General features: G+C 45.3%; 1 protein-coding gene across 1 annotated transcript in view; it reads left to right on the top strand.

Moving 5' to 3' along the window:
- Positions 1-14835, top strand: part of NMNAT2 (nicotinamide nucleotide adenylyltransferase 2) — a 169928-nt gene that overhangs the window by 131470 nt on the left and 23623 nt on the right. Inside the window, exons 3-6 of the mRNA XM_042976027.1 lie at positions 7864-7952; positions 8765-8832; positions 10973-11051; positions 14092-14218. Of these exons, the coding sequence (XP_042831961.1) occupies positions 7864-7952; positions 8765-8832; positions 10973-11051; positions 14092-14218 (363 nt within the window). The remainder of the gene's footprint in view (positions 1-7863; positions 7953-8764; positions 8833-10972; positions 11052-14091; positions 14219-14835) is intronic.

The raw sequence follows: 14835 nt of genomic DNA on the forward strand, positions 1-14835 counted from the left end.
ACCACATCTCGGGAAGCTTGGCATGAAATTAAATTCCAGGCCCTAGCTACAGCTTTGCCAGGAAACTACCTGCCAATGTCCAGAAATGCCCTTATCACCAAAGTGGAGGTGGTGGTGGAGTTGGGGCGGGAGGAGAACATCTTTTGCGGGGACCCTAAAGTTGCAGGGGCTGCCGCACCTGTCTGTAGTCCCTCTCTATGCAAAATATAGTTTATAGACCAGCAGCAGTGGTCCCTTCAGGAGTTTGCTGGAAATGCTGACTCTGGGGCAGGGCTGGGAGTAGTGTGAGGCCAAAGGGGAGAGCTCCCTCCAGTGCAAAAATTAAGGGGGGAATTCAAAAACTCAGTAATGGGGATAAATAACATTAAAAAAAATCAGAATTATTGCAAAATATCTATGATGAACAAAATAAAGTAATTTTAAATGAAGACAGGATCTGACCCTGCACTTGAATGATCCTGCCCTTTCCCCTTCACCCTAATCCTGGTCCTGATCTCAGGCCCCACCCAGACCATTGGAATCAGAATCGACATTCTAACAAGGTCCCTCAAGAGGATTCCCACGCACATCAAAGTTTGAGAAACACTGTTTTGGACAATACCTCCGAAGCCATAACAACCCCAAATCTTGGAATCCAGACAGCAACAAAAATGGAAAAGGCTGAAGAGAGAAAAGTTTTAGAAGCACCCAGCCCCATGAGTTTGCTTGTCATTTGCCTAGATTTTCACACTACCACCTTACAATTGTGCCATGTTCCATAGTTTACTGTAAACTTAACAAAAAAATTTTATTTTGAAATACAGTTTCATAGGAAGTTGCAAAGATAGTACAGAGAGTTCCCCCATGCTCTGGACCTCTATTGGTTACATTTTATGTATCTATAGTACAATATGGAGGTGAGGAAATTGACATTGGTATAAAGTGTATCTATAGTTATATGTCATCTTATCACATGTGTACATTCATGTAACCAACACAATTAAGATATAGAACTAGTCCCTTACCACCAAGATCTCCCTGGAGCTACAGCTTTCTAGTCACACCACCTCCATTCTCTGCCCCCACCCCTGTCCCTAACACTCGGCCATCACTAATCTGTATAATTTCTGAGATGGTTATGTAAATGGAATCATGTAGTATTCAACCTTTTGAGATTGGCTTTTTTCCCCACACAGCACGATGACCTAGAGATCCATCCTAATTGTTGCTAGTCTTTTCCTTTTTATTGCCAAGTAATATTCCACGCCATGCATATACCACTGTTTGTCTAACAATTTACCCATTGCAGGACATTTTATTTATTTACTGTATTTGGTTATTATAGATAAGGCCAGTATGAATAACCATGTGCAGGTTTTTACATAGACATGTTTTTATTTCTCTTGGAAAAACATCCAAGAGTATAATTCCTGGGTTATATGATTGAGCATATTTAGTTGTTGTTTTTTTTTTTAAGAAATTGCCAAACTGTTTCTCAGAGTAGCTTTATGCCATTTTCCATTTCCACTGCAATGTAGGAGAAATCCAGTTTCTCCATGCCCTTGTCAGCAGTTGGTATTGTCATTACTTTCTCTTTTAGCCATTCTGATTGGTGAATTGGCAATATCTCCTCGTGGTCTTAATTTACATTTCTCTGATGCTTAGTGCTATCGAACATCATTTCATAGACTTATTTCTCATCCACATATCTGATTTGGTGAAATGTCTCTTCACATTTTTGCCCATTTTCTAGTTGGATTGTTAGTTTGTTTTTTTTGTTTTAACTATTGCGCTCTAAGAGTCCTTTTTATATCCTAGACATGAATCCTCAAATATGTGGATTCTCCCAGTCTGTAACTTGGTTTTCCTTCTCTTAACAGGGTCTTTGACAGAGCAAAAGTTTTTAATTTTGTGAAAGTCCAATTTATTGGGTTATTTCTTTTACGCGTCGTGTTTTCAGCGTCATGTCTGTCTTCACCAAGCCCCATGCCCAAAGATTTTTCTCCCACATTTCCATTTAAGTTTCTATTGTACGTAATTTAAATCTATGATCCATTTTGAGTTAATTTTTCTATAGGGTAAGAGATTTAGGTTGACTTAGGGGTTTTTTTTTTGTTTTTGTTTTTTTTTGTTTATTTTTGTCTTTGGCTGTCCAGTTGTTTCTGCATCACTTATTGAAAAGACTATCCTTCCTTTATTGAATTATTTTTACACCTTCGTCAAAATGCAGTTGGCCATACGTATGTGGAGCTATTTCTAGACTGTATTCTGTTTCATTGATTTATGTGTCAGCCTCTCTGCCAATACCTCACAGTCTTGATTACTATAGTTATATAAAAAGACTTAAAATTTGGATAGATTGATTTCCCTACTTTCTCATTTTGTTTTAAGTTTTAACTATTCTAGTTCCTTTCCCTTTCCATGTACATTTTAGAATTATTTTGCCTGTATTTGCACAAAAGAATCTTGCTGGAATGTTGATAGGAAGTGCATTTCATTTACATATTGGTTTGGAGATAATTAATATCTTGCTATGTTATGTCTTCTAATCCATAAACATGGTGTGTTTCTACATTTATTTAGATCTTCCTTGATTTTTTTTTAATCAGCAGGTTGTAGTTTTTAGCATGTAAGTTCTGTATATGCTTTATTATATTTATATTTAAGTATTTCTTTTTTTTTTAGTGGTCTATTTAGTGGTCTTTTATAAGTGGTCTTGTGTTCTTAATTTCAGTTTCCACATGTTTGTTGCTAGCATACAAAAATACAATTAACTTTCTTTTGTTGATCTTGTGTCTTATGATCTTACTGAACTCATTTATTAACTCTAAGAATTCCCTTGTAGATTTCTTGGGATTTCTAAGTAGACTTTTATGCCATATGTGAATAGAGATAGTTGTTTTTTTTTTTTTTTCTTTTTGATCTCGATGACTTTTCTTTTTCTTGCCTTCAAGTACTATATTGAACAGCAGTGGTGACAGCAGATGTCCCTGCCTTGTTCCTGATTTTAGGGAGAAAGCATTCTATCTTTTGCCATTAAGTATGACATTTGCTATAGGTTTTTAAGGATGTTTCTTATGTTGAGGAAGTTCCTTTCTATTCCTCATATTCTGAGTTTTTATCATGAATGAATTTTCAATTTTGTCAGCTGCTTTTTCTGCATCAATTGATACAATCATGTGAATTTTCTTCTTTATATTGTTAATTTGGGGAATCACATTAAATGATTTTTCGGATATTGAAACATCATGCCTGAAATACATGCCAATTGGCTATCGTGTATTATTCTTTCTATGTATAGCTGGATTCTATTTGCTAATATTTTGCTAATGATTTTTGCATATTTTGTACTCTCTTTGCCTGGCATTGGTATCAGGGTAATCCTGGTTTCATGAAATAAATTGGAAAGTGTTCCTCTTTTGTCTATTTTCTGCAAGAGACTCTAGACTTGTTTCGTTTTTAAAATTTCAGCTTTACTGAGGTATAATTGGCATATAAAATTTAAGATACTTAAAGCATACATTGTGGTGATTTGATAGACACAGACATTGTGAAAGGACTCTACACATCTAGTTTATTAACACATCCATCACGTCACATACTTTTTTTTGTGTGTGAGAATATTTTAGTTCTACTCTCTTAGCAAATTTCAATTATACAATACAATGTCATTGTGGTGTTGTGAATTATAAAAAGCACCTATCTGGTTGTCATCCACAGTTCCTGGCCCACGGCTCTCAAAGCCTTTGAAATGAGAGCAAGAAGAGCATATTTTGTTATAATATTTGGTCTTTTTTTCTCAGTTCCTGAAAATGCTTCAGAACCATAAACGTGAAATGGGTGTCTTGTTATTCATAGCAAACCCCTCTCCGCCACAACTAGGTTTATGTTAATGAAGCGACTTTTGGAAACACCTAAGGATGGAGGCTCCTGGCCAGGGAAACCAGCTATAAATAGAGGGTTGGGACTTTCAGTTTCACCCCCTGATTTCTGGGGAAGTGACTTGGCTTGAGGCTGACTCAATCATCAATGGCTACTGAGTTAATCAATTATGCCCATATAATGAAGCCTCCATAAAATCCCCAAAAGGAGGGCATTAGGAGAACTTCTAGTTTGGGGAACCAGAATGCTTCCATTTACCTTTATGCTGGATCCTAAACACCATGAGACCCCAAATTCCACAAAGGCAGAGGCTCCTTTGTTTGGGACCCTGCCCGGTGTATCTCTTCATCTGGCTGTTGATTTGTATTCTTTAATATCCTTTGTAATAAATTGAGTGAGTAAATGAGCTTCCTGAGTTCTGTGAGCTGCTGTAGCAAATTAATCAAACCCAAGGAGGTGACGGTGGGAACCCCTGATTTATAGCCAGGTGGTCAGAAGTATAGGTGACAATCTGGCCTTGCAATTTGGCATCTGAAGGGGAGGAGGCAGTCAGTCTTGTAGGGCTGAACCCTTAACCTATGGGGACAGATACTATCTCTAAGTAGATAGTGTCAGAATTGAGTTGGACTGTAGGATACCTGCTAGTGTCTGAGAATTGCTTCGTGGTGTGGCTAACACACAAACATATACACGTTAAAATTGGGAGTTAAAAGCATTTTAGTTTTCACCTACAGTTAGCATGTTTTATATTAGATCCATCTGTAGCTTTGTTTTAAACTCTTCTTTAAATGTTTAATAGAATTCTCCAGTGAAACTATGTGGGTGTTATGCACCTTTATATTGAGAATTTGATTTGATTTTTGTAGCAACCTTGCAAAGAAGGCATTTTACAGATATGGAAGCTTAAGGCTCAGAGAAATGAAGTGACTTACCCAAGATCTAGACATCTTCTGATTCCAAGTTCAGTATTGTTTCCACAAAACACACTTCCTGAGTTAGATGTCACTAGGCAGACTCTTCAGGCATTTGGAATCTCTTTGAGAAACAAGGAAAGAGAATAATCATATCTGTTCCTGGCCACTTGTGTTTAGCTGGGTGCCAGCTCTTTCTTGCTTGACATTACATTCAAATTAGGGGATAATCAGGCAACTAATGAATTGCTGGGTATAAAACCTAGTACTATTAGCACAATCATAAAGGTGCAGGCTACGAGATTGATGACACATACATTGACACATCCCTCTGCAAAGTCTCAGAAGCAAAGCAAACAAAAATGTCTGAAGAGAGAAGGAAATCCTACTTTTGTGGTCCCTGGACATTCCCTAGGAAGTTTCAATGGGTCATCTCCCTCCTCCATCCCTCATGACCTGACCCCATATTTCCCACTAGGAATGACTATCTTGTTTAAGATAGGATTTTTCACCACCTTCACTCTCCCTTCTGCGAGTGAATTTTCTTCCAGCTCAGAACATGTCACTTCCCTGTTTAATAGCCTTCCACGATTCTCTGTTGTCTATACTTCTCAACTTTATGGTTGTTGTCTATGTATGCCTATGGTTCTCAAATTTCAGAGAACAGAAGAATCACCCAGGGACACTAATGGAAAATGTAGACTCTTAAGTCCTAACCCCAGAGATTTTGATTCAGTAACTCTGGACTAAGACCCAGGAGTCTATATTTTAATAACCTCCTCCTAATGATTCCAGTGTAAGTGGTCCAAGGAATATTGTTGACCAGATAGCAATCAATGGCATAAAAGTTGTAGTCCTTGGCCTGGCTTTCGGGGCCCCCTGAAGTTTGATTCCAACTTGCTTGGTCAATAGTACTCCTCCCTCACCCTCACCCTTACCCCTACTAGGCCTCCTATAGACCAGAATAATGGGTAAGACTGAACCATTTGGCTAGAGTGCTTTGGAAAGGCAAACTTAATCTCTCCTGTCCCTTTTCCCCCTGCCCTTAACATCTCAACATCAGTACAGAGTTGTTCAAACTATAGGTTGCCACACAATAAGAGGTTTTGATCAGCTTTTTATTTAAATTTATGATTGCTGGAATAGAATACATGGAAAATGTCAGTGTGCATTGCTGTAGTTAAGGGTATTGTAATATATTTGTTTCAGTTAATTATACATATACATGGGTATGTACTATGTCAGGATATGAAATGCATTTCTTACTGTGGGAGTACTACAGCAATAACATTGAAAGCCACAGCTATAGAACTCACCCAGTTTGCCTCTCATTGGATCCATCAGGATAGCCTTCTGTTTCTCCATTATTGTGAACCTTTGGAGAATAATAAATACTCTTACCATAAGATCCAGCCATTGCACTCCTAGATACTTACCCAATCGAGTTGAAAACCATGTCCGTGCAAAAACCTGCACATGAATGTTACATCTGTTTTTTTCATAATCAGTGAAAACTGGAAACAACCAAGATGTCCTTCACTTGGTGAATGGATCAACACATGGTACAAATGGATAAACAAATTGTAATACATCCAGACAATGGAATATCATTCAGCAATGAAGAAAAAATGAGATATCAAGCCACAAAACTACACGGAGGAAACTTAAAAGCATACTGTCAAGTGAAAGAAACCAGTCTGAAGAGGCTACATTCTGTGTGATCTGTTTGGTGTTTTGGAAAAGGCAGAACTAGAGAAGTGATAAAAAGATCAGTGGTTACCAGTGGCTGTGGGGGGGGGGGGGGTGGTGGGTGAGAGGTATGAATAGGTGTGGAGCACTGTGGACTTTGAGCGTAGGGAAGCTATTCTTTATGCAACTGCAATGGTGAATACATGTCATTATGCATTTGTCAAAACCCAAAGACTCTACAACACAGAGTGTCTCTTCATGGGAACTATGGCCTATAGTTAATTAATCATAATGCATCAGTATGGACTCATCAAGAGTAACAAATGTCCACACTCATGCAAGATATTAATAATAGGGGAAAACTGTGTCGGGGCAAGATAAGAAAGAAGGTGCGGGCTGAGTATATAGAACTCTGCATACTGTCTACTCAATTATTCTTTAAATTCAAAGCTTTGCTAAAGAATAAAGTCCATTAATTTTTTTTTTTTTTTACAAAACTAAGAGATTTCACATTGAAAGAAAAAAAGGCAAATGTGATGAGAATTATTTTTGAGTTGTAAGAGAGCCAACAAGGAAATCCTGGAAACTTGCTTGTGAACTACACAGCCAGCCTCGCCACTCAAGACCCCCCTTCATCCCTCGCCTGTCAAATAAGTCCAGGCCACATTTCCTCAGCAGTACAAGCTCGGGCCCTTTTGGGTTTGCACGCTGAACCCCTTTGGAAGTCAGAACCAAAATTTTCATGCCCTTCCTCGTTTTCTAGATTTTCTCATGGAAATGAGATTGGGCTTGTCTGGTAAATTTGAAAAAGCAGCATCAAGAACTCCTTGCAAAGGAAAAAAAGCTTTTCTGTGTCTGAAGTTTTCTCAATCAACTATAATGATGGCTTTCCTGTTAATTCTCCCTAATTATGTAGGAGGCCTTTTAAGTTTGTTTTGGTGGTTTTTCTCTTCTGAGAGAAGGCAATCAGCCCACCTTTCATATTATAAGAAGGTGGTGGTGGTTACTGCTTCTGCTTCTCCTTCCTCCTTCCTCCTTTTAAGTCACTCGTCCATTTTAGAATTTCTGTGAGTGATCACAGGTGTAAATTCCCATTTGTCCCTGGAGTGGCTCTCAGTGAGGTGATTGTTCTAATCCCTCTAAGCTACCCACTCGTCAAGCAGAGGACCTTTACAATTGGACGAATCCCCTATTGTAAAGCTTTTTTGCTTTGGGGGCCAGAATCTCGCTCCATAACCTTTTTGAATCACCAACATAACTTCAAAAATTGTCACTTTCCATTTAAATGGCAAGACAGCTGTCAGGACATAAACCCTACAGAGAGGGAATGTATTGATTTCAATGATCACTTTTAATCCACACCTTTCCTCTTCATAACGTGTGGTTTTCTTCTCTTAATTAGAAAGAGCCAGGGATTATCTGCACAAAACTGGAAGGTTTATTGTGATTGGTGGGATCGTCTCTCCTGTCCACGACTCCTATGGAAAACAGGTGGGTTCCTCCTTCACCCTCTCTAACCTGATGGCTCCTCTGGCTGCCCCTGCTGCCATCTCCACTTCACTCCCCAGAAACACAAGATGCCCGAGAGCTGGCGCCCTGCTCCCATCTCTGAACACAGTCAGACCTGGGCGGGTGGGGGCCGGGCGGCAGCTGGCAGGAACAGCTGCCCGTGACCGTGGCTGCGTGCAGCTCCAGGCCCCGTCGGCACTCATTAGCAGCAGAGCGGGCACACCAGCTGGGGGCCAAGAGTGACTTGGCATGGAAGCCATCCTGGCAGCTGGTGATGGGCTGGGCAAGTCTTTCCCGGATTTTAGGAGGAAAAGACCTATCTCTGCCTCTTACGCTCTGATTTAAAATTCCTTTCCTTGCTGCTCCCTCCTTGCCTCATGTCCGGGAAAATCTAGGGGTCCTCCCGGCATTTCCATCCCCCTCCTTCCCCAGATACACCTCACACCTCTGGGGAGGTCACCCAACCAGCCAGCTTGAGCCCAGAGACAAGGCAACTTTTGCCTGGTTAAGTCTCGTCCCTGTGCCAGGCACAAGTTGGCCACTTCATCAGAGAGGTCCACCTACTGACCCTGTCGGGAGTGATGTACTCCCAGGCCCTCCATTCCTTTTCTTTTCCCTCCGCCCCTCCCTGTGTGTCTCTGTGGCAGATGGACTTGCAGGGCGGCCACACCCTCCTTCCCTGTCACCACTGACAAATGGCTGCCCTTGAATAACCGGGCGGCTAGGGATGGCGTCTCAAGGGCGGCTGTGGGGAGTGGAGCCAGCCTCCTGGTGATTGCTCTGTTGCTCCCCAGGGCCTTGTGTCAAGCCGACACCGTCTCATCATGTGTCAGCTGGCCGTCCAGAATTCCGACTGGATCAGGTAGGGCTGGCCTGGTGTGTGTGGATCAGGTGGGTGGCCCTGGGCCTCACTGTGGGTGAGTGCAGGAGGAGGAGGCGTCCTCTCAGCCATTTGGATCCCACAGGGGTGGGGAGGCCAGCCCAGACGTTAGCCACTGTGGAGGAAATAATTATACTGACCTTCAGAGGTGGCCCAACTGAGAGCTCTATCTTTTAACCAAGCCATAACGCCCACCAAACTGAAGAGGGAAGCTTCAGTGTTGATTCTGCCCCGGGACTTTTGGATCCAGTATTCCTGAAGCATCATTGGATTTGGGGTGAGGCCTGGCCAGGAAATCGGAAAGGCCTCTCCACTTTCCTCCCCAGTTGCTTCCTGCGAACTCTACCTTTTAAGGGAGTATTCCCTGGCCCTGGCTATTTCCCCTTCCAGGACTCTGGCTCCCTAGGGCTCCAGGCTGACCGTGGCACAGAGGCACTGCGAGCGAGCACTCAAGGCCTTTCCCTCATACTCTGGGCACAGTCCTCACTAAGATAGCAGACACCATTATCTGTACGGCTTGCCTTGTAATTAAAGCGAGGCTCCTCCACTAGTTATGCTAATTACGCTCCCAAAGTTCCTACGGTTATCATTTGCATGAGAAAATGGCGTTTAAAAAAAATAATGGCGCACCATTTGTACCGTAATATCTCCCCCTGGAAAAAATAAGCAGCACCTAGAGGTTTCCGTGAAAGGAGGGAAACGAAGAAAAGCTGACCTCAGAATGAGACGGAAGAGACGGGCTGGGCGGGAAGGAGAGCAGCGAAGTGAAAATTAAATAGTGATCCTCCCCATTTGTGTGCAGTGATTTGTGTAAGAAATGCTTGCCCTTTACAGACTATCTCATCCCCTGAAGATGTAGGTTGGGTCGAGAGACAGCTGCCTTCTCTCTGATGAGAGACATGCCCGGAGAAGTAGAGGGGTTTGAGCATGTACAACACGTCTGTGGTCAAGTCAGGGATAGAAGCGAGGCCTTTACACATTCTGGCTCCCGATCTTCTGGGGAAAGCGGGGTCCAGGGGGTAGATACAGGGCAGGGGGTCGATCCTGATTGGATGTGATTAGAAGATCCCGAAATAATTGCTTCATTCGTTCATCGAATGTTCATCCAGCACTTCCCACCTGCACTGCTCTAGGCAATTGGGAGAAGGCAGAATTCTAAGAACTGAGATCACTAGCAAGGCTCAGGTAGCTCTAGAGATAAGGGCTGAGCCCCAGGACTTGGCCAGTATGGTGTCTGCCTGTCTCAGGGGAGGCAGTGGTTAGGGGTATGGGGAGACTGACACACAGGCTGACTCTCAGGGGTTTTTGGTTAGGGAGATCTTACCCCTGGGAAACTTAGGTGCATGTGCATGGTGGGAGGTGGGCAGGGAATGCTCAACTGCTTAGGAAATGTTTGAGAAATATCCCAATTTAGCAGTTCATTAAGTTGGCAATTAAGCCCGAGTGCTGCATCAGTCTGGGGCTGGATCCCTGCTCATTTCACATCTGCGTGTACAGGAGGGGTGGACCAGCACGCGGGTCTGCGCCTCTCAGTCTGACTGGTACACCACCCCCCCCCATGCCCTTGGGGTTCCCCTAACTGCTTGGCACTGCAGGCCTGGGGACATTCCTGTTTACCACTGTTTTCTCTCCATCACTGCTTTATAAATGCCCACAAGGCCCCCCACCTGCACAGGGAGGCAGACAGGGGCCGATTCCCCAAGTCAGGTATCTGCAGCCACCACTCAACGAGGGCCTGGCTTTTAATCCCGATCACAATCCTAGAAGGCCCAGAGGAGAATTTCCATCTCGTGGGCAAGCACAAGAGACTCTATATATAAAACTCATTGGGCCCTTCCAATAACCCCACAAGAGAGTTACCATAGTTATTTTACAGGTGGGGAAAGTGAGAGCCAAAAGACAACGTAACTTTCCCAAAGCCCCATACTCCTCTGGTTTTACAGAGGGGGCAGCTGGGGGGTAGAAAGGTGTTTCAAGCTCACGTTTGTTCTGATTTGGGATCTAAGTACACAGTGTGAGCAGGTTTGCTAAGCGCCCCGAGCTATACAGTGTCTGGAAGGAACTACTAAAGAAAAAGTGTTGAGAATGGAAACCCAGGGAAACCTGTTTCTGGTCATGTCAGGGTGGACCCGTGGGAGTGCTATCAGGACACCTGGCAGACAACCTGCAGTGTGCTGGAACATCATCGGGACCTCATGAAGGTGAGCTGGGCTGCGGCTGAGGGGCGGGTGGCCCCCAGGAGCCGGGCAGGCCGGTAAGGGTGCTGCTGCTGGCCTACTGACCTGGTTCAGTTTCCTGCTTCCCAGACAGCTGTGTGGGAAACCAAGCCCCAGGCAGCAGGAAGGAGGGCAGTGAACTTGAACCCGAGCAGCTCCAGAGCCTGTTCCCCTGTCTTGCTTCCTCTGCTCAGTATGACTCGGGGCGGTGTTCACCTTCCAACAGCAAATCCAAGGTGGGATTAAGGAGACCCCCGTGGGAGGATTTCAAGGCAGACAATGTCCTGATCCGTGTTATATTAGTGGATAAAAAGGAAGCACAGAGAGGTGAGCCAACCTATCTGAGGACACACAGCCACTGCTCAGTGGCTTGTGCCCAGGTTGTAGTGACTGAAGAGCTGCTTGCCAGGTTAGAACGAGTCCCACACCAGCCAGCAGCACTGGCCAGAATATGCAGAAAGCACCCTTCCCAGATCAATACCAGCCCATCGATTTCCACAGTAACGGATGTAGAGCTGTGCCATCCATAGGAGGAGGCCCGACTGACCGAGACAAGATGCAGTGGACCCTACTCACCTCCACTGGCACGGCCACCATGCCTTCCCCAGCCCCAAATGGCAGTCCAGATAGCATTGTTCTGACTCAGGGAGCACCTCTACCCACCTGTGTTTTCTGTCAGTGGGGCCAGAAACTTCTCCTTGGGGAGCCATCAGCAAGCCCCATATCCTCACACTCCACCAACCATGCAGCTGTGCTTCATGTTAATAGTGCTGGAGTTTAGGGCTCCCAACAAGCCAGGGAGTCAGGAGTAAGAGGAGGAGGGAAAGGGTCTAGCTGACTGTTGCTTCATCTATTAGGTTTGTCCCTCTTGGAATTGAAGAAAACCCATTTTCCCTTCCTTCTGTTTTCAGAACCCTTCACACACATCCTGAGTCTTTTCCGGTCCCCTTGAAAGGATTCTGAGACAGGGTGGCCCTGACTTGACCCTCTGTGCTGGTCTCAACAACGGCAGGAAGAAAAGACATCCTGTCTTACTACATAAGGGTGTATCAGTCAGGATAGGCTAAGATATGCTGTAGTAACAAACATTCTTAAACACTTAGCAACTTCACATAAGTTTATTTCTCACACTACATGGCAGTGGGGGAGGGGGACAGCTGAGGGCCTGGGCTCCTTCTAGTCACATAGCAGCCTCAGGCTCCGTGATGGAAAGGAGGAATCAGGGACCCTGCAGACGTGCCTGAGACCTGGCTCTACCAGCCATGAAGCCTGGCTGCTATTTTGCTGTCTAAATGCCTGGGCCTCCCAAAGCCTGCCTTTGTTACTCATGCCCAGAGGCAGGAGTCTGGGCCAGAGGAGCTCAGCCAGGAGTCCCAGCTGTTGCAGGGATGGGCACAGGCTGGCAGAGAATGTAAGTCCCTGTCTTGGAGCAGGAGCTGATAGCTCCCCATCTCTTCATTTCTGGCATCAGGCCATGTTCCTGTTGGAGAGACTACCACAGGGCACACTTCACAGGTGACTCAAGGCCGTGCTTGGAAAGGCCCCTGAGGATCTGAGAGCCCACGGAGGGCCAATGAGGGCAACACAGGGCACGTGGCTAGTCCTTTTCTTTTCTACCCAGAACAAGTCCATTGGGATTAATGGTGCAGTGCAGTGGGAGGAAGAAATTCTTCAGCTACCAGACCTGTTATTAAATGAGAATGTGGCCTTTTCTTTTCTGGAGCTGAAATAATACTAAAAAGGAAGCAGGCTGCCCCTTCCACTCCAGCAACCACCACTGGGCAGAGAATCCCGCAAAACAGGCTGAGAAGACCGTGCTGTCCGGCCTCAGCTGGCTCCCAGATGTGACTGGATGCTGCTGTGACCTCCTCCTGTCCGAAACACGACAGAAGTGACAGGTCTCCCCACAAAACAAATGTCAGCCCTTCTGGGGCTTGGAAGGATGCCGTGCTGCCCTGCTTGTGTGGAAGGGGTCCCTTCCGAGGGTTGCCACAACCCTGCGGCTTGGGGCTCTCTGGCCTCAGGACTCCATAATCCAGAACGAGTCATGGGCCGGCGGGGTGGGATGCTGGCTTTCAGGGAAGGGACCTTGAATCAGCAATGGCCCTTGTGAAGCTAAATGGATTGAAAATCCATCCTTTGTTTCTCAGTTGCCCAGTGGCAGGCCCTCCCACCCACCGTGGGGAGGGGGGGTTGCTTCTGGGTCAGCTGTGAAAAATGCTGCCTTATCAGCTCTCTGCTTTCTGCGGCACCAGAGGGAAGCAGCGGGCCAGATAACACAGGACAATGGATAATACACATAGAATTTCCGTTTGGCTCTGGAATGTGTATTCACACTGGCAGGCAAGCGCGAGAGTGCCCAGAACCCCACCCCCTCTTCCTGCAACACAAACACATCCTGCTCGGCCTGGCACCACTCTCTGGCTCTGCCCGCCATTGGCATCTCTGGCCTGGAGAAGCGGCAGGTGGTGATAGTGCCTGGTGTTTGTATGACCTTTCCCAAGCTCACACAGCCCTTTCGCAGACATGACCTCATTTGAGCCCCGTGAAGCAGGCAGGGAGGGCAGGTATGCACGTTACACAGAAGGTTACAACATCGGCCGTCATGTGGCAAATACTCTACCTCTGCGGGCAAATGCTTTGCAAATGCTCACGTGTTAATCCTCCCACAACCCGGAAAGGCAGCTATGTGGCCTGTCCATGTTCAACGCCTGAGCTGAGGTTCAAGAGAAGTTAACTATCCAAGGTCACGTAGTGACAGAGGGGGCTCAACCTGAACCAGTGTCTGTGCAACAGTACATCGCATGTTTTTGCAGCACTGAACTGTCCGGCCTCCTGCCAGCCTAGTGCAACCACGCAGTGGGGCCGTGTCTAGAACCCGCTCTTGCCACCACTGCGCTCTCCCTCAGCTCCGAGTGGCCTCCCCATGATAGATGAGCAGATGAGCATTGGGAGATAATTGGGAAATGCTTCTCATAAGTAACTTGGCTAATGACACTGACCTCGCACCTCTCCCTTTCCCCAGCGGGTGACTGGCTGCATCCTCTCCAATGTCAACACACCCTCCATGACGCCTGTGATCGGACAGCCCCAAAATGAGACCCCTCAGCCCATTTACCAGAACAGCAATGTGTCCACCAAGCCCACTGCAGGTAGGGCAACATGGATGTGGGGCCATGGTTCTCAAACTTCAGAATCACCCGGAGGGCTTGTTGAAGTCCAGGTTGCTAGGCCCTTCCCCAGAATTTGATTTAGTAGGTCTGGGAGGAAGAGGATAATTTGCATTTTTAACAAGGTGATACGGATGCCCTGGTCCTTAAAATAGAGCATCAGAGAGAAATAGTCACAATGAGAGAGAGACTGAGAGAGACAGGGTTGGTGGTGTGCATTTTTTCCCCTGCATTTAAATATAAATATAATTCCTTTAACTGGGAATTAAAGATACAATAAGGCAGCATTTTTCTCTGCCTCTTCCAAGGGGGTTGAGGATCTTGCCCAAGGTCACACAGTGAGGAGGTAGTGGGACTAGGAGTCAAACCCAGGCATCTGCATTCAGCATCCCACACTCTTAACCACCTTTTCAGTGACAGAAAGGGCTTCAACATTTACTCAACACCTGTTACTGTAGGCCTGTACGATGTTCAGTGCTTTCCACAGATTCTCATTTAGTGCAGTAATTCTGCGATTATAGATATTATGTTCCCATTTATCGAGAGAAAACTGAGATTCAGAGAGGGTAAGGGGTTTGCTGAAGATCACACAGCCCAAA

The sequence above is a fragment of the Panthera tigris genome, chromosome F3, assembly GCF_018350195.1.
Source record: "Panthera tigris isolate Pti1 chromosome F3, P.tigris_Pti1_mat1.1, whole genome shotgun sequence".
NCBI classification, from domain to species: domain Eukaryota; kingdom Metazoa; phylum Chordata; class Mammalia; order Carnivora; family Felidae; genus Panthera; species Panthera tigris.